The sequence below is a fragment of the Cygnus olor genome, chromosome 3 (genome assembly GCF_009769625.2).
Source record: "Cygnus olor isolate bCygOlo1 chromosome 3, bCygOlo1.pri.v2, whole genome shotgun sequence".
In the NCBI taxonomy this organism is placed as follows: Eukaryota; Metazoa; Chordata; class Aves; order Anseriformes; family Anatidae; genus Cygnus; species Cygnus olor.
Genome location: NC_049171.1, coordinates 108,281,309 through 108,299,324, shown reverse-complemented (window position 1 = coordinate 108,299,324; position 18,016 = coordinate 108,281,309). Strand labels below are relative to the sequence as shown.

General features: G+C 44.3%; 1 protein-coding gene across 1 annotated transcript; it reads right to left on the bottom strand.

Annotated features, from left to right (window-relative positions):
• Positions 1-415: 415 nt before the first annotated feature.
• On the bottom strand, positions 416-17,075 carry ENTPD6 (ectonucleoside triphosphate diphosphohydrolase 6). Its single transcript, XM_040553676.1, has 14 exons — positions 16,110-17,075; positions 13,654-13,994; positions 12,240-12,316; positions 11,310-11,453; positions 10,302-10,377; positions 8,655-8,690; positions 7,432-7,520; positions 5,997-6,076; positions 5,312-5,376; positions 4,863-4,964; positions 4,225-4,365; positions 3,272-3,328; positions 2,079-2,191; positions 416-1,840 (listed from the first exon to the last, which is right to left on the bottom strand). The coding sequence occupies exons 2-14, from the start codon at positions 13,910-13,912 to the stop codon at positions 1,751-1,753; spliced, it is 1,329 nt and encodes a 442-aa protein (XP_040409610.1). The 5' UTR covers positions 13,913-13,994; positions 16,110-17,075; the 3' UTR covers positions 416-1,750.
• Between the last annotated feature and the right edge of the window lie 941 nt (positions 17,076-18,016).

The window sequence follows — 18,016 nt, the reverse complement described above, 5'->3', positions numbered from 1 at the left end:
GTTGAGTCGCCATCCCTGGAGGTCTTTAAAAGACGTTTAGATGTAGAGCTTAGTGATATGGTTTAGTGGAGGGCTTGTTAGTGTTAGGTCAGAGGTTGGACTCGGTGATCTTGGAGGTCTCTTCCAACCTAGATGATTCTGTGATTCTGTGGTGTGAGGGGGACAGAGGTGGCATGAGGGAACGTGGGTGGCATGAAGGACAGGGATAGCGTGAGGGGACAGGGATGGTGTGAGGGTAACGGCGATGGTGCAAGACAGCAGGGGTGGCCTGAAGGGACTGGAATTGCCAAAGGGGATGGGAACGGCCTGCAGGGGATGGAAAGGTGTGAGGGCACATGTTTCTCAACCCATCCACCTTGGGGGGTCTGCCAGGCTTTGGCGCTAAAAGTCACACCACCACCACCACCAGGTCTTCAATTGTAGTTTTATTGTCAGTAGGGTGGGGTTCACATGTCCCCCACAGGCTCAGCTGCAGAGCCAGCAGCCATGCACACCTATATGGTGTCTCGCTGCCCCGGGGAAAGGACAGGGCTAAGTCCAAGAGAGCCCATGCACCAGGGCACACACTGCTGGCTCTCCTGCAGGCTGTGCTCTTTTACAGCCCCTAATGACCACTCAGGTCTGCCTAAATATCCATACAAATACAACACAATTCCACGGTCGGATTACAAGCAGCGCAGCATGTGCTCTCCAGCTCGTGCTGCCTCTGAGATCACTTCCAGCCTGTGTCCAGGGCACTGCTGGAGTGGTGCATTGCAGCTACCCTGCCACAGCTCAGTGCAACGACAATACATTCATTTATCAAAGTGAGATGCATCTGCAGGAAGTGGCACCCAAAACACCATTTATCCTGGGCCCTGCATAAGCCTTGCCAAGGCACAAATGCCTGTGAGGTCCAATAAGCTGTGCTCAGGGTTTCTTTTTTGTGGCTGCATCTTGTTTATGGATCTTATGCTGACCTACTCCAAAACTGTCAATTCCATCCTTAGCCCTGTACCAAACTTCCAGACCGTGCTCATCTTGATCCAGCACATCTGGTGTTGTCTTCCACCACCAAACTCCCAACAGCCAACATACCAACTTGAGGCTGTAGGCATTAACCCTACAGGGCATACAGGCTCTGATTCATACCTGTTTGTATCCAGCTTCAATAGTGCTCCTGAGCTTTGCTAGTCCAGCAAGTGAAAAGCAGAGCTGAAACTTCCACACAGCATTTCTCAGCTGCAGCCTGTCAGCAGCACAGCCATGTAAATGCATTGTCTTCACACATACGGATGAGTTCATTTTCAAACATGTAAGTAGTAAAATAAAAATAATTATCACTGGAAACTGCTGACAAACAGGAAAAAACACCCTGAAATCAGGACAGTAAAGAGTTCCCTCTGGAGTGACTATTTCCTACGCTGACCAGCACAGTACAAGCAAATAGTACAGGCATATTCCAAAAAGGTGTGGTTTTCTCATAGAGATCATAGATGTCCTGCAGGTGTCCTGGTTTTCCTTCAATGATGATCCAGTTTTGCATCAAGTTGACTGCAGATGCTGTACAATCAAGGCTTCTTTAGATACTGCACTGTGCATTGTAAAAAAGAGCAAGTGATGGAGGGGACCTCACAGGGGGTGGGAGGGAAGGGGCCTAGCTTATGGTAACGTCCCAAAGGACTCCGGAAGCCAAAACCAGACCCATTCTACAGATTCTCCTGTGTTGGTTTTCCAGAACCTGAGGTTCCCAAAATTGCCTTCAAGAGCTTTAGTACTGCAGTCTATTGAGTGAGTCGATGTAATGGAAAGTGGCTCCCAATGCCCAGCTTGTTTCAACATTGTTGATTTTCCGGGCAAGCTGAAGGAAAAAAAAAAAAGAAGAAGTTTAAACACAATTGGGGAAGTATGCAAGGTGAATATAGTGCTGAAGGTTATCACAACTGGTTATCACAGTTGTGGGGGCAGTGTTGCCCCACCTCAGTCACAGAGCATGCGTTGTAGCAAGAAGGGAAACCAGGGACCAAGCTACTGGCATGATGACTAACGCCTTGGCGTCTTCTGCCCACTCTTCCCAGCAATCTGTTTTTGTGCATTACCTTAAAGACTTGGGTCTTCGGGAAGCCCAGTTCTTGCAGGAGGAAGGTGATGTATGTGAGGTCCATGCATAGAAAAGGGCTGCTTCCAGGGCTGATTTCCATGGTTTTACACACTGAAGACAAAGAAAGCAGTGTATCAACCTAGCTTTGAAAAACCTCAAACAAATCCTTAAAAAACACCTCTTGTAATTTGTGTTCCACAGTAATGGAACCCATTAAAGTGACATTAAAATAACATGCATGTGTTTGCAGAAGCCCAAGAGTTTTGGCACACAGGAAGGAAGAGCAAGGCATTCTGTCTCCACAAAGACATCTGAGTTTCTTGTACTTATCAGGGCAAGGACAAAAAGGGCCTCCCACTTTTATCCTACCTACTTTAAATCTCTTAAATATCAGCAACCTCAAGTGTGATCACATCTGCTTTTTACTGAAAAAAAAAAGATGTCAGCAGCTTGGAAAAACAAGCATTGTGAAAAATTTCATCCCTATCTCAATAAAGCTTGAATGCTTAACAGATAGTTGTGCTCCTCCTACTAAAAAATTTCTTGAGCGTAAGCATTCAACTGTTTAAAAATAAATAAATAAATAAATAAAATAAAACCCACTTCCTTTCTCAGAAGATAGTCCAGAAATAAGAACTGCAACAATTGTTCAGTCACTCAGAAAGTTTACCGAAAAGTCACAAGTCAGTTTGATCAAGGCCTGAGTCTGTACTATTAAAAACAAACAAAAACATGACTACATTTGCAAATCTGAGGAGGAAGTTCTCTCTGCAGCTGGTGAAGCAAAAAAGACTATGAATCGTTTTCCTCCCCTTTTCAATTAACAATCAAATATACGAACAAATCATGAGAAAAATTGAAAAAATAAACAAGATTAGAATGGATTATGCTAACATGACGAGAACCCCCACATTTATTCTGCAAGCATGGTTTCAGGATAACTGTTAACTGACAAGTTTATTAGTAATTCCCAAGAGGGTTTTTAAATGTATTACAAGAAAACTAAATCTCAAAAAAAAAAAAGGTTGATATTTTCAGAAATACACACAAATCAGCAGAGGTGCTATGGAGAGAGGTGCTGAATATTTACTTGAAACAAAAAATCAGTCTTCTTAGCATGTCACGCATTTGCCACCTGGGTATGAATTTACACACAATTACCAGTCTTGTTTGATTGCATCTTTTACTCACCATACTTAGCTGCAATTTCAAAGTCATTGACAGTTAAGCTTCCTCCTTTTTCTTTATCTAATAGAGAAAAAAAATCATGGTATGTTTAATGTTTTTTTTGTATAAAGGCAGTAGTAGGCTCAAGTTGTAAAAGACATTTGTACAGAATGTTTGGAAATAAGCCTTGAGCCAACTGAAATCAATGACAAAACTCACATGTGTTTTAAAGGTATAGAAACATTTATTTAAGATTCTTAGTATAGCTTGAAAACCTAATTCTATGTGGAACTTTCTTTCCTAAAACTATTTTCGTATAAAAACAGAGTTTAAAGACCTCCTCGCATTGCCCCACGTCTATGCTGCCCTGTCCTGTAATGCCTGAACCCAGCTAACACCTTTGACCAGATCTGACAGGGCAGTGGTGCTCTGCAACATACTAAATGTGAAATTATTCATAAAACAAAGTGGCTGAGGAGGGAGTAAGTTTGTCCATACTAGCTTGAGATCCCACCGCCTGTTTTCTACTACTAAATGTGACAGCCTTCTGTACACCAGTGTACCACTGGAAAAGAGATGGGATTCATTCTGAATACATGTTGAACTATCTGAAAATATTTACTCCATCTAAAAAGGTCAGCCCAAGAGAGCAAGTCCAGTCTCCTTTACTGCCCAAGAAAAAAGCTAGCAAGTTTTTTCATATCATCATGAAGTCTTTTTTCTATTTTGGACTGTAATCAGACACCAATCATTTCTGAAATGCAGACAGCTTGTTTAAAAAACTACAAAAAGTTGGAGGTCCTGTATCACATCTCCAGTCCCTTCTGTAAAGAAATGCAACAACGTTCAATACTCGCTCGAGACCAATGCACTGTGGTAGCCATGAGAGCTTACCACAGCGTTGTGATGTGTGTCAGTGCTACCATTTCTTCCAAGATCTGTCATTTAAAATGAAATGAAAACAGGAGCAAACATACCTATGAGACCAACCTCTGCTGCACGGTCATAGTAGTAAGAGAAAGCGTAAAAATCCAAGTCCTTCACTTCCTCAGCTTTATGCACTTTCTTGTAGAGCATCTTCGCCACTTTGTTAGAACAAGACTCATACAGAGGCTCACCTGAAAGAATGCAAAGACACCCAGCATAGTACAGGTAGACACTTAAACGCAAAATTTCTTCAGGATCTGCAAGGAGACAGGCTCCCTTTTGCACAACAGCACTTCTTCATTTCTTACAGGCTCTTCACAGAGGACTGAAACGACACACCTGCATTTTCTCCAAGCAGTAACCGACCATCCTCAGGTGGGGACCAAGTATGTGATAGATCAGAGCCGAACAACACCATTTGAGGCAGAAGGACTTTGAAAAGAGTTCAGGGAGCGCTCAGCTCCATCTGCAGTACTACTAACAGATTTACTGACTGGGCAGACATACCACAGCGTGAGAGGAAAGAGCTGCAGAATCTCTTTAACAGCATGTCAAGAGAAAGCCAGACAGAGGAGTACACAGACGGAGAATTTAGTATCTTTCCAAGAAGCTGAGGGCATATAATTTTAAATACTCTTCTACTAGCATGCTGGCCTAGATAGGAAGAGAGAGTGATAAATTACTATACCTGCCTTCTGTCCTTTAATTTTGTACACTATTTCAGCATGTTGCCATTCAGATTTGAAACCGGGTGGTAAACAAGGGCTGATCAATTCCTCACCTTCCCCTACTGCAGAAGCAAAACAAAGCCACATTAGAGAAAAACGCAAGGAGTTAATTTTAGATCCCCAGCCCTGCTTCATACTGTCTCACACCCTCAGCAATGCACCTCTAAGCCCTAGCCATGGCTCAAGTGTCCCACGCCCCCCTAAGGCTGGCAAACATCCACGTCTCCTGGGATCTAGCAGCATCACCTCCTGCATTCGCCTCAAACACACTCAGCTACGGTGACAGGAATGCACATACCACTCGGGAACCTTCAGCCCAGTAGGAAGGGGACAGACGACCCTTTTCCCCCACAATAGTGCAATGCACTCTGTGATCAGAGCCAAGACTTGAGGAGTGCCCGGAACTTACAGGGTTTTCCCTCAACTCCTCCTAAAATGGCGAGCCTTGCTGACATCAGCCCGAGTCCCAGGTAACTGCAAAGGGAAAAAAAGCCTCTGTGAACAACAAACACCCTTCCTCTGATACTCCACCGACAACTTGGCCGGGACATGCCTGCCTCCTCTATGTGGTCCCAGCAAAAAGGCTCAAGTCAGCAGCTAATGCGTAAGGGGAACAGTGTGACAACCCACCGTGATAGCATCCTTACCCAGAGGGATAATCTCTCCTTGAAAAAGCACAGGGAATAGCTGTCAACTGTAACGTCTCTTTAAAGGCTGGGAATGCTTCCCCTAACCTTTCTCCTGCACTCCTCAAAGGCCACACAACCTCCAGCATGGACTCTTTCCAAGCCCCAACACATCCCACAGCAAATGTAGGTGGGAAGAATCTGCTTCCCTCTGCCCAAAGCTTTGGGCGGACAGGCAGCTTCAAAGCCAGGAGCAGAATTAGAGCCCATCACTTTCTCAGCCATCAGACTGCTTATCTGCCTGTTGTTCTGCATAACTGCCCCCTAGTCAGCTTGTGTGGACAGTGACTTGGCTCAGGCTCACCCACTTCTTCTCAGGACTCAAGTGCACTTCAGCAAAACACCTAGATCTCATTGGCTTCAAAGAAAGCTCCTACTTTTACAGTACCTCTTCTTACCACGACTAACCTGTATGAATACAGCTTGTAGGTGCTGTTAAACATCTGAAATGAAGTTGTATGGCCAGCTGGTGATGTCTGGAGAGTTGCCTGGAGGGAAAAAATGATGTCACGGCAAGGTTTCAGCCAGCAACAGCAAACATCAACAAGACAATCTTCCAAAACCTTAGGAAATACACGAAACAATCCTAGCGTGGTTCACAGAGAAATGAAGAATTTGCATGTATCTCCATTTGACCTTTGATACGTAAGATAACCAAAAAACTGGAGCTAAAATAGTGACTTTACGTGACAGTCCAAACTGGTTACATTTCTAGGTGTGTCTACACCAAACTCATCTGTAAAAGAATTATTTTAATTATAACGAGTCCTTATTACAGCTCTTAACTGTTTTTGTCAAGATGCTACAGAAACTGCCTCTTCACAAGATCACTACTAGGGGAAACTGTGCAAAATAATAAGTAAACCAGGCACGCATTAACTTCCTACTCCAGTGAATTCAGCTGTGAACTTCCACAGGCCAGAGGAAAAGCACATCACTGTTCTTGCCAAGGAACAGAGTGAGGACCAGCCTGTGGTCTGAAGAAATGAAAGGACAATTGTCTAAAGCACTGTGCAGCCTGTTCCCCAAGTGCACCACCACCACCAGCGCATTTATGGGGAACACAGCTCAGGCAGCTCATGCCTAGCTGCTCATATCTTAACACCATGTCTAACTCCAGAATTTCCACATCCAGGACCCTTCACATTCCCTGGCATTCTTCTGTGAGAGCACAATGTCCTGATCAGCCCGGGCCGGCACACTAGAAACAGCAACCTTATCCTCTGCTTCTGTGCAGCTTTACTACGAACAGGATCTCTGATCGGGCCAGGACCTTGCTATTCCATATCCACAGGACTTCCTGCTCACAGAACACCTACACTAATGCCGTAAGAGGAAGCTGAGATGAAAAACATCAGCATGTGCTTCTAACTGCATAATTCATGTTACACTTTATAAAGCATTCATCTGCAACTGAGTAAACTCAGGAAAGCCACAAACAAACATCGAGAATGCATCTCATTCTGTTCTTAGAACACAATATAAGCCAAATGGACTTGGATTCACTAACAGCATTGCCTTTGAGGTCACTATAAGCAGCACAAACTGAGTGTGAAGGATTAAGATGCTCAGGACATTGCATTTTCTCCTATATAAAGCAGCCCTGGCATTCACCACATGCACCGACCCACGGAGCTGGAGCAAGAGGACTGACAGAGAGTTGCACATGTCTCTGTTACCGACTGTAACAAGGCATACGTGACCAACTGATAAGGGTTTTTTTGTCAGAAGCATGGCTTTATGTTACACTGACAACCCCTTGGCATGTGTCCAAGGGAAATAAAACCGAGCAGTTACTGATTTCCGCACCACCATTTCCCTACAGCGTGCACATTCCCATTACCTCGGTGTGTGGGAGGAAGGTGATCTGTGTTGATCCGCCACCCAAATCCAGCATTCCTACACTTCTCTTCTGCGGGTCATCTAAGCTACCTGAAATGCGTGACAGAACAGAGAAAGGCACAGTGGGCACTGTGAGAAACTGGCAAGGAATAAAACCAGAAGTACAGCTGTAAAGAAAGATGGCAATCCAACTCCATCTGTCAGCTTCCAGCCAGCACTAGATTATAACATCGTCACTTATTTGTGCTTTATCAGGGTGACCTGAAAATCTTCCAAGTGACTATTATTTCTCTGGTGGCTGCTCATGCCCTAATTACAGCAGCTTTGGTTATTGGATTCCTAAACATTCTTCACTGGATGCAAGCACCTTTTTGCAAACTTTACTCTGGTAACCACTTTGAAACACAAAGGAATGTGGTTTTCCTGGCCATCTCTCCCTGATCCCACAGCAGTATTTTGCAGATTCCTACGGCCAAGGGGAGAACAGACTGAAAAGAGCTGGCTTAATAGACTAGCTCTCTCAGAATTCTTCCTGCTGCCGTCCCAGACCTTTCTTCTCTTTAAAATCCAGTTCTTCTCAGATCCTTCAAATACACCTTCCTGACAAGATCAGTTTGTGCCAAGTACCACAGTATACCTCATGAGAGCTAATGTTTGAAGATCTCTGACCTTTCTGATACTTCCTTTGAGCATAAAAAGATTTACAGCACTTGTCATAATGCTCCGCACACTGTGCTGAACAGAGTGCTTGGGTGGCAGACTGGTTTGCTTATTGTCAGAGAGGGCTTCAGTTTAATTTTTTTCTTCAGCTACCCTTTTCTATCTCACCAGTGTAAACACTTAACTGTATTTCTGTTATAAATACGTAAGGAAGCACCAACAGCACTTACTTTCACACTGTGCAGCTGCCAGGCAGATCTACAGTATCCACATCAAAAATTTATGCAGAGCTAGTGGCAGACTATAAAAAGGAATAAAATGCTCTGGTACCTTACAGGGAATTAAAAGAAAGGCTACATGAACGTCTAGGAAAACGGATTAAATTCCTCATTCTATCAAGCAAATGGCCAAAATCTTAATTACTTAAATGGGGCAGGCCAAAAACAACTGGTGACTTATTTCCAAACCGTTTCAACGAATGAGCAAATATTATACAGGGGCAGAAAACAGTATGAATTTCACAGCATCAGTCATATTTTTAGACACATACTCATGTAAACATACCTGTTAAAAAATTTATTGTGATCCAGGCTGAAATACCTAACAAGGAAAAGATTCAGAAGAGGCACGGTTAGATCACATAATATCAGAAGATGCACTGTTACAGCATGTAACTTCATTTTATATGACAGCAGTAACCATTAAGATGAGCCATATTACAAGGTCTTCCGGCTTTAGTATCTGTTTCACTTGGAGGTATTTTAAAGTTTTCTCAGTTTCACTCCACCATCTAAACAAAATAATCAGCAAACCAGAGCTTGTCATGCAACCATAGAAAGAGACATCAGAGAAGCATGTACCACAAGCTCCCTTGTCCCCTTTGACAAATGGAGGATTTCTAATGCAAAGACTCCAAAGGACACCTAGAAAGAAGGACCTTCAAGAGAGGCAAACAGGACTGGCTCTGCTGAGCTACCCTGACCCAACCCGCCCCAAAGCCAGTGTTTCCGCAACTGTCAATGGCTGTCATAAACCAAGATTAGAGCCTTGAGCAAAGAGAGTGGCTTTCTATACCAGAGTTTATGTGGTAATAGGAAGAGAAGCCCCATATATGAAATGTCTGGAGAACTCTGTACTTCACAGGCCAAACACTTAGGTGAGAAGTCCCAAAGGCTCTATTAGAGTGGCTTCAGTTCTTAGCTAAAAAATAAGGAAATGACAAACTCTCACATTGTTCATTTTCTAGGAAAATACCCACCAGTAGGCTTTTGTGTGATGTTAGGCATACAATTTTCCTTTTGAATACTAAGAATTTTCATCTTTTCAGTGCTTTATTTTTTCGTACTTCCTCAAAGCATTTTCGTGAACTGCACTGTTGCTGTCCTTTTCTTGTTTTCTAAACTTTTTCTCCATGAATTAGGTGAACTAATGGCCCTTATGTTAACAAATTAAAATATTTATCCATTTGGTTAAAACTAAGGCACGCTAGGGAACGAGGTCCACTTCAACCCTTGGCTGAACCAAGGCTGTCAGAGCTATTAATGAACTTAAAATGAAAAGAATTACAATGTCTTTCTTCCATTAAGCAGTAAAAAAGAAACTCATAAACAGCTCTGAAGCAGCAACTACTTTAAAGTCTGGTTTCTAAGCAGATTAAAAACACACTTCAACACTAAGTTACCCAGAATGTAGACATGTTTCTTTGAATTACTTTAAGTCAAGACTGATTCTGGGTTTTGTGCTCAGCCTTTTTTGATGAACATCCACTTACTTCAATATATATTTTCTCTATGTAATGTGTTGTTTTTTTCAGGTTCAATTCACAATCACACTCATTAGATCAGTTTTAATTAACATTAAGACCAAATACTTCCAGAAAGCTCAGATGAGCATTGTCAAAAGCAGGGCATACAAAAACAGGAGGTGTTGAAGACCACCTCAACAAGCAGATACACAGAGAACCTTCCAGAAGTGCTTACTGCAATTCCCACAGGAATTGCCTGGTAATCAGAGCTTTGAAAATTAGGATGCAGTGAAGGACTTCACACTGGAAAATATAGCACAAAATCTATTTGGCAGGCACTATCTGAGGCAGTATAAAAATTGTATCAAACCTCCTACATATGGGTTCCTAGTACGGTCAGTGGGGACTTGCCACAGCGCAGCAGGAATCTCCAGGATTGCAAAAAGGTTCTTCAGAAGTTAACCTACCTTCATCAGTTCCGTTCATTATTGACACACAGTTGTCCCTCACAAAGAAGGGGGAAGCCTGAAAAATCTCCTTCACCTGTAGTTCAAAGAAAAGTTATGCTCAGAGAAAACTTTTTTTTTCAGTTGAAAAGCAGTTTTTTTAAAAAAACTCTGGCTTTACCCAACTGTTCCTTTTCTTGGGCCAGAAATCACAGCCAACAACTACTAGGGACAACAACTTTGGGACTACACCAGGGAATGGCATTTTTAACACGAGCATGTTGGCTGTTAGAGGCTTTCTGTACTGCACCCTACGTGAGGCAGCAAAGCCCTACATTTCTGGGGTCTTCTAAAGCAACAATTGCAGCAGTTCCAGATGAAATTCAGTGTGGAAAAAGAACAGAGCAGCTTGTAAGCAGCAGAGAACAATCTAGACATTGGTTTCAACCACACCACATTTCTTCACTCCAATCATCGCTTAGAAAAAAGAGTACAATTAGGGTACAACCAATAACTTCTCCAGCAGCTGTAAGGTCTAGGACATAATATTTTGTTTATTTTTATAATATTTTAAAATAGTAAACATTTTATATGCCTTTAAATACAATATACACTATTTCTAATCAACATAAAGCAGAGGAATCTTGCAGCAGCAGGCTGATAACATGGCAGATAACATGGCAAAATGAGAAAGTTCTTCTCAGAAAAGCAGGATTCTGGTCAAAACCACCAACAAACCCACACACCAAGAACAAGCCTGTGATGACTGTTAAAAGTATCTCATTACACTTATTATGTTTCATGTCATCTCCATACATATTTGGAGTTGTCATCATTCCTCTGTGTTTGTACTCATACCATTTCTCACTCCGGACTCATCCAAGATCAGGTGACTATATACTGCTTTCAGAGTAAAGTGATAGGAGTGACTAATGTACATAAGGATAAAGGAGTATATACTTTACGCTGAAGGGACCAATTTTTGTCATAAAATTTCTGGAAAGCAAACCGAAAGATAAGAAACAGTACCTTATCCAGCAATTTCTGAGCCTTTTCTCCCGGCAGCAACCGTAGGCCAGCTGTCGCTTTCAGGACCAGAGGAGTAAACTTCCACAGCTCCATAGGAACTTCCTTCTTTGCCACCTCCAGGAGCTCTTTTATTCCCTGGCCACTCTGTGAGCAGAGAAAGCACAAACCCCAACCAAAGCCCATCTTAGAAACCCTTAAGATTTGCCTTTCTCTGAAGGGCAAAAGGGTGATCAGAGATATGATTCACTGTAAATGCGGAACAGGGACAAGTAAACATCACAAGGGATCAGGAGAAAGCGGATGACTCACACAGTAAGAACTGGCGGATATAACTGGGATTATCCAGCAACAGGTCAAAGGCAAACAGAAAAAGTCACTTTCTCAAACTGTGCCATGTGCCAAGCAGTACCAAAACTGAACGTTCAGGCTACAAAAGGTTTAAAAAGCAATGTGACAAATCCCTGGGGAAAAAGCCCTTCGGAGCCAGCAAAACAATATGAGCCGGGTGCATGTCTGGCTCAGGAATTCCCTAAATCCCTGTGAGCCAGAAGGTAAGGAAGACAGGAGAGAAGCCACTTAATACTTGGCCTGTTTTTTTGACTCTTTCCCTGAGAATCCACTTCTGGTCACTTTTGGAGAAGGCTCTGCTCCAATCCAACACGGCTCTTTTGTCATATTCTTAAGCCCACAGGAAATCTTAAGACAGAAAAAAGCATCTGCTGTGCTTAACTAACATGACCAAGCAGAACTAGATGTGTTCTGCTCCTTGATCTCTGAGTGTCGACCAACTTCTACTGTGAGTTTGTACCATTTGGAGACTGAACTGAGACAGTTCAGCATATTGTACCACGGCAAGGTGTGGTTTGCTGTTCATATCAAGAGCAGCACGCTTTGGTGCATGTGCTTTTACAGTAATAGAAACAAAATTACCTTTTCGACATCATCAGCATATGCAGACAGGCCCGGCTTCAGCGCTTTAAACGTCTCATGGGTTAATTTGGGAGTCTCTGTTCAAAAGCAGTATTCCAAAATAAGTACTAGTACAAATCATTTTGCATGCACAAAGCCAAAACCACTTTACAAATTACATCATTATGTGCTAACGAGAGTCAACTGAAGCCTCTGCCTAATGAACGATCAAAGGCTGCCTGACCTTTGAACACAGCCCCTGCTGTGGAATTAGCTCTCCACAAAACCATTTGTTAAAGTCACGATCGTGCTGGTGCCCACCATGCACATATTCTTTATGCACATCAGACAAATGTATCAGATGGGTACACGTTCTCTTCAAGCCCTTACCCCTGCCATGTGCAGCTTTCCAAACTACACGGGTAACAAAGGCCACACATTCCAGCATGCTCTGTTCTGCCTAAACTTGACTCCAGCAGAAGTCAGTGGAAGTTTTACCACCATTTTCAACGGCGGCAGAGGAAGCCAGCCCTGAGTATTTTGGAAATCTGCAAGCAAAACACCATGAACTTGACAGCATCCCCCCCTCGTACCCAACTACACTCCATGAAGTTTCCTGCAATATATTCTGGAATTCTGTTTAGAGAAGCAGAGGTTTGGGAATACACTGAAAGAAGAACAAACGAAGTCCATGTGTGGACTGTTGTTTAACATCTTTGGTGGCTAGGCCTTACACTAGTCCACCCTGCAAACCTACGGTGCTCCCCAAAGGCCAAACACACCATATACCACACTCCTACCTGTTAAAAACATCCTCCACATCACCTACTTAAGTGTTCACATTGTTTCTTTCATCTTTACAAGTTTCACAAACAGGAGCTGACAACACATAAACAAATGAAGCTTACAACTCCAGAGGAAAACTGGAGCTTTACAGTCAACTTCTGTCTTGGTTCTCAGCAAAAATTTTGTCTAAATGCAATACACAGCAATTTTAATCCAACAGGGAAGCGCCACTGAAGCCAAGACAAAGTTTAGTGCCACTAAGCCAGACAATGCAGAGAGAAGCAGCTCACTGCTACGAACTAGAGAGAGCCAACAACCTCATGCTGAAAATCTGGGGGAATGAGGCACTTTGAACTTGCTCCTCTCGCCCACAAATATCATGATAAAAATTGCTTTTCTTTAAGATGTGTTCCAAAGGTACAGTAGCTATTTAGTTAGCATTCTGACATTACTGCATTTTCCCCCTTGTTGAACATTTTCATAATAAATTTCATCCAAACCCACATGCTCAAATCATAATGCACTTCCTGATGGCTCTCCGGAAAGAGCTGAAGTGCATTTGTTCAAGTACTGCCAAGAATAGAATCATCAATAAGCTGCTCCATAATTTATAGAAGAATTTGTCTATTGTGCAGTGTGCAGGCCATACCTTTAGGCTGCTGTGTAAATTTAAAAATATGGATGCGGGTTCCTGTGCTTCCTGCATCAAACATGATTCCATAAAAGACCGAGAGGTCTGTGGTCAGTGCTTGATGGCTCAGTTTGTCTCTCCTGCTTTCAGCAACTCCTTCTGTTGCTCCCACAACCGGTTTGGAATCCAAGTGCCATTTCATGTATGCGACATAAATAGCAATGCATGCCAAAATCCCAAAAGCAAAGAACCGCTTTGATATCTTCATGGCTTCCATTTATCAGATCTTTTGTTTCTTCCTGTTACCAAATGTTTTATTTCTTCTGTCTCACACAGAACAGGTGGTTTCCACATCACTCCTACATCCAACAGAAAATAAAGCTGCGTTTTACTTTCTAAACCTGTAGAAGGTATTATAAAAAGATCTAAGAGCATGATGGTTATTTGATAAGGGAGTTACAGGAATAAGCTTGACTTGAGCATTAGTTAAATGCTTAACTGTTAGTGATAAAGTTGAGAATGACTGTCAGAGCAAGCAATTATCCACTACAACAAAGAGCCTGCTAAAAAAACCTTATACACAGAGTGACAGACTACTGCTTGCACATAAAAGGATTTATGCCTTCAGTTCCTTCAGCATCTAGAGTGAGACAGCTGCTGTCTTCAGTGCTCTAATCTATCTTGATTAATCCAGGGCAACTTGCAGTTAGATGTGCAAAATTACCCCAGCAGGACGATGCAGAATGCTGCATTCAAAGAGCTGGGACTACCCTATGAATCGCTTGTAAAACTGGACCTAGCAGCAAAATCCCTCTTCTCTCACGTCGCCCGTCCCAGCCATCGAATGCCTCCACGGCAGCTGGATGCCAACATCACACACTACTTTCCTAATGGTTCAGAAGGAACATGTCCATCCTCCTTCAGCAGGTCACTGAGATCTACAGCTAATTTTAAGACAAGAAACAGCATAAATATATATTTTTTTCCATTGCTACTGAGGCCTTAGAAGGAATAGAGGAAGGAGAGTTCAGAGAAGCTAAACACAGTAACTGAGGTGGGAAGGAACCTCCAGAGGTCTCGTGTCCAACCTCCTGCTCAAAGCACAGGCAGCTATGGGGACCCACCAGTTACTCAGGGCTTTATCCCATCGGATCTTGAAAACCTCCAAGGATGGAGATCCCACAGCCTCTGTGGGCAACCTGAATCATTTGCAGTTATCTTTGTTAGTTCCTGGATGGTGAAGGAAGTCCCAGGAGACCAGAGAAGGACAATTTTAATTTGAATTTAATTTTTAATTTAATTTTAATTTAACAGGCAAGGAGGAAGATCCAGGGAACCAGCCTGGATCCCCAGCTCCAACACCAGGAAAGACCCAGCAGGAAAGCACAACGCAACAAATACACAAGTGCCCATGTAGGCAATCAGATGATTAAAACAAAGTCATCAGTGATTTATGGGGAGAAAATTCCATTATTATTTTTTTGACAGTGTAATGAAGAAGAGAAAGCAAACTAGTTGACGAAGTTGACTTAAACATGGTTTTGACAGATGTAATCTGTTGATGACAGGAATTCAGCAGATATACAGAGGGCGTGAGAGGGAGGAATTAAATTCAAGGTGATTATGGTACATTGTCAAAAACAGCTAGGAGAGGATTTTATAAAAATGGAGGGAGGCAAGACCAAAGGCACAAATATGGGTGAAGAGTAGGCAGAGGGGAAGAGGAACCGTGGGGTGCTGCAGAAGAGAAACTAGGGAAATGGTGTTGAAAAAGGAAGGAAGGAAGGAAGGAAGGAAGGAAGGAAGGAAGGAAGGAAGGAAGGAAGGAGAAAGAAAGAAAGAAGAAAGAAAGAAAGAAAGAAAGAAAGAGAAAGAAAGAAAGAAAGAAAGAAAGAAAGAAAGAAAAAGAAAGAAAGAAAGAAAGAAAGAAAGAAAGAAAGAAAGAAAGAAAGAAAGAAAGAGAAAGAAAGAAAGAAAGAAAGAAAGAAAGAAAGAAAGAAAGAAAGAAAGAAAGAAAGAAAGCTAGCTAGCTCTTTCTGGCTTGCACTAGCAGATGTGGGTGATAACCCTTGCACATACCCGGGTGATTATTCCAACCCTCCCGGTCCAAGAAAGGCCTCCACTGGCTCTAAGTGCCAGAGGGCTACAAGCATGTCCTGAAAGCAAAGCAGAAGGATCCCGGCCCGTTGTGCAGAAAGAGGTCTGTGTGAGGAGAAGGGAGGATGAGGCAGTAACAGGAGAGGAAGCAGCAGCCCCCTCGCGTCTCTCTGAAGGGCAGGAGGACCATTAACCCCGCTCTCAGGGGAAAGCCTTCTCCCGGCGCTGCCTACAGAGCCCCGAGAGGCCGGAGGGCCCCGACCCGCCGCCACCGCCCGCAGATGGCCCGGCAGGGCCCGGTGGCACCGGCGGCCCCTCCGCCCCGGCCCGGCCCGCGGCCCCCGCCCGCCCCGCGCTGCCCGCCCGGCCGCACTCACACCGCCGCCACCGCCGGCTCCGCCATGGCGACACCGCCGCCACTGCGCCTGCGCGACCTGCTGGCTGTGGTGGCGGCTGAGGGCAGCGGGGGCTGCTGCCAGGGGGCGGCTGGGGGGGCGCAGGGGGTTTGAGGGGTGGTGGGCACCCGGCTGGACACGAGCCTGAGGAGTGCCCTGGCCACTGAAAAGGCTAATGGTTGCCTGGGGGGCGTTAGGCACCGTGCTGCCGGCAGGGGGATGGAGCTGGTCCTTCCCTGCTCAGCACACCGGGAGTGCTGGAGCGCCTCGCCTGTGGGGGAGGCTGAGCGAGCTGGGGCTGGTCAGCATGGAGAGAGCCAAAGGGCATCCATCAGTGTGTATAAATCCCTGAAGGCAAGGAGGACAGAGCCAGGCTCTGTGCAGCGGTGCCCAGTGCCAGGACAAGAGGCAGTGGGCACAAACTGGAACGCAGGAGGTTCCCCCTGACCATCAGGAAACGCTCCCTTCACTGTGCAAGTGACAGAGCCCTGGCACAGGCTGCCCACAGAGGCTGTGGGGTCTCCTCCTTGGGGATCTTCAGAACCACCTGGACGTGGTCCTGGGCAAGCAGCCCTGGGTAGCCCTGCTTGAGCAGGGGGTGCACCAGATGGCCCTAGAGGTCCCTTCCCGCCTCAGCCACCCCATGATCTGTGGAGCTGGTATCCACAGTGTAACCATGGAGGACTCCATCCTGGAGCAGTTGACTATTTTCTGAAGGGACTGCAGCCAGTGGAGAGCCCACACTGGAACAGATTTTTCCTGAAGGACTGCAGACCATGGAGAAGACCCACTCTCAAGTGGAGGAAAAATGTGAGGAGGAAGGAACGGGCAGAGAGGAGCTGTTATGGACTGACCTCAATGTCCCGTTCTCCATTGTCCCACTCAGGGTGGGAGGGAGGCTGAGGAGTCAGGAATGAAGGGGTAAAGCTGAGCCTTGGGCAGAGGGGTGAGGGGAAAATGTTGTTTTAATGTCATCTTTGTTTCTTACCATCCACATCTATTGTAATTGGCAATAAATTAATTTCCCACAAGTCAGGACTGTTTTGTCTGTGATGATAATTGGTAAGTGATCTCCCCATCTTTATCTCAACCCAGCTTTTTCTTATTTCCTCTCCCTGTCCTGTTGAGGAGGGAGAGCGAGGCAGTCACTGGGTGAGTGTCTGGCAGCCAGCCCAGGACAGCCCATGACAGGGATTCAGGCCTATGTGTCAAGTGGGCAGCTGGAGGCGACTGATTAAGTTGAGGAAGTTCTTCTGAGATAATTTGCAGAAAGTTTTCATGTCGTATGTGCCAGTATGTTGATCAAGCTCACACAATAGTTGGTTTTGCAAATAAATCCTTTAGCAACGTTTGCAAATGGTGAGTCATTCCCAGTAAACACTGGGCCCTTTTTGCTTCCTGATCAGAAGCTCAGGTACAGCTCTCCAGTTACCATCCCCATGTTCTTGGTGCACATAATGTATATGTATTCACAGACATCCCTACAAGCGTAGGGAAAGAATTCTTATATGGAAGGAAAATATGTATGGAAAGTAACTATGGACTGCAACCTATTCAAGTCCAGCAAGTAGCTCTGTTGACTCTCAGTTCCCACAGAATAAGGTCATCAAAGAGATGACTGATAGGATGGCTACAAACCCTCAGCTTTTCTTGTTAGATCCTGTCATGACGAGAACTTGTCGCTTGCAAGTTTTATCCAGCTGTGTTCTAGGCAGAGAGTAAGCAAATGACTCCATCAGAAGATTGCTTTATTTTTTCCTCTAGAGGTTTTAATTTTTTCTGCTTGAGTAAGTTTCTTAGTGGCTTTCTTCCACATAAGTCACTTTGTCTTTCACCAACTAAAATTACTTCTGCAGCAGCTTGCCAATCCACCCAATCTGGAAGAATTA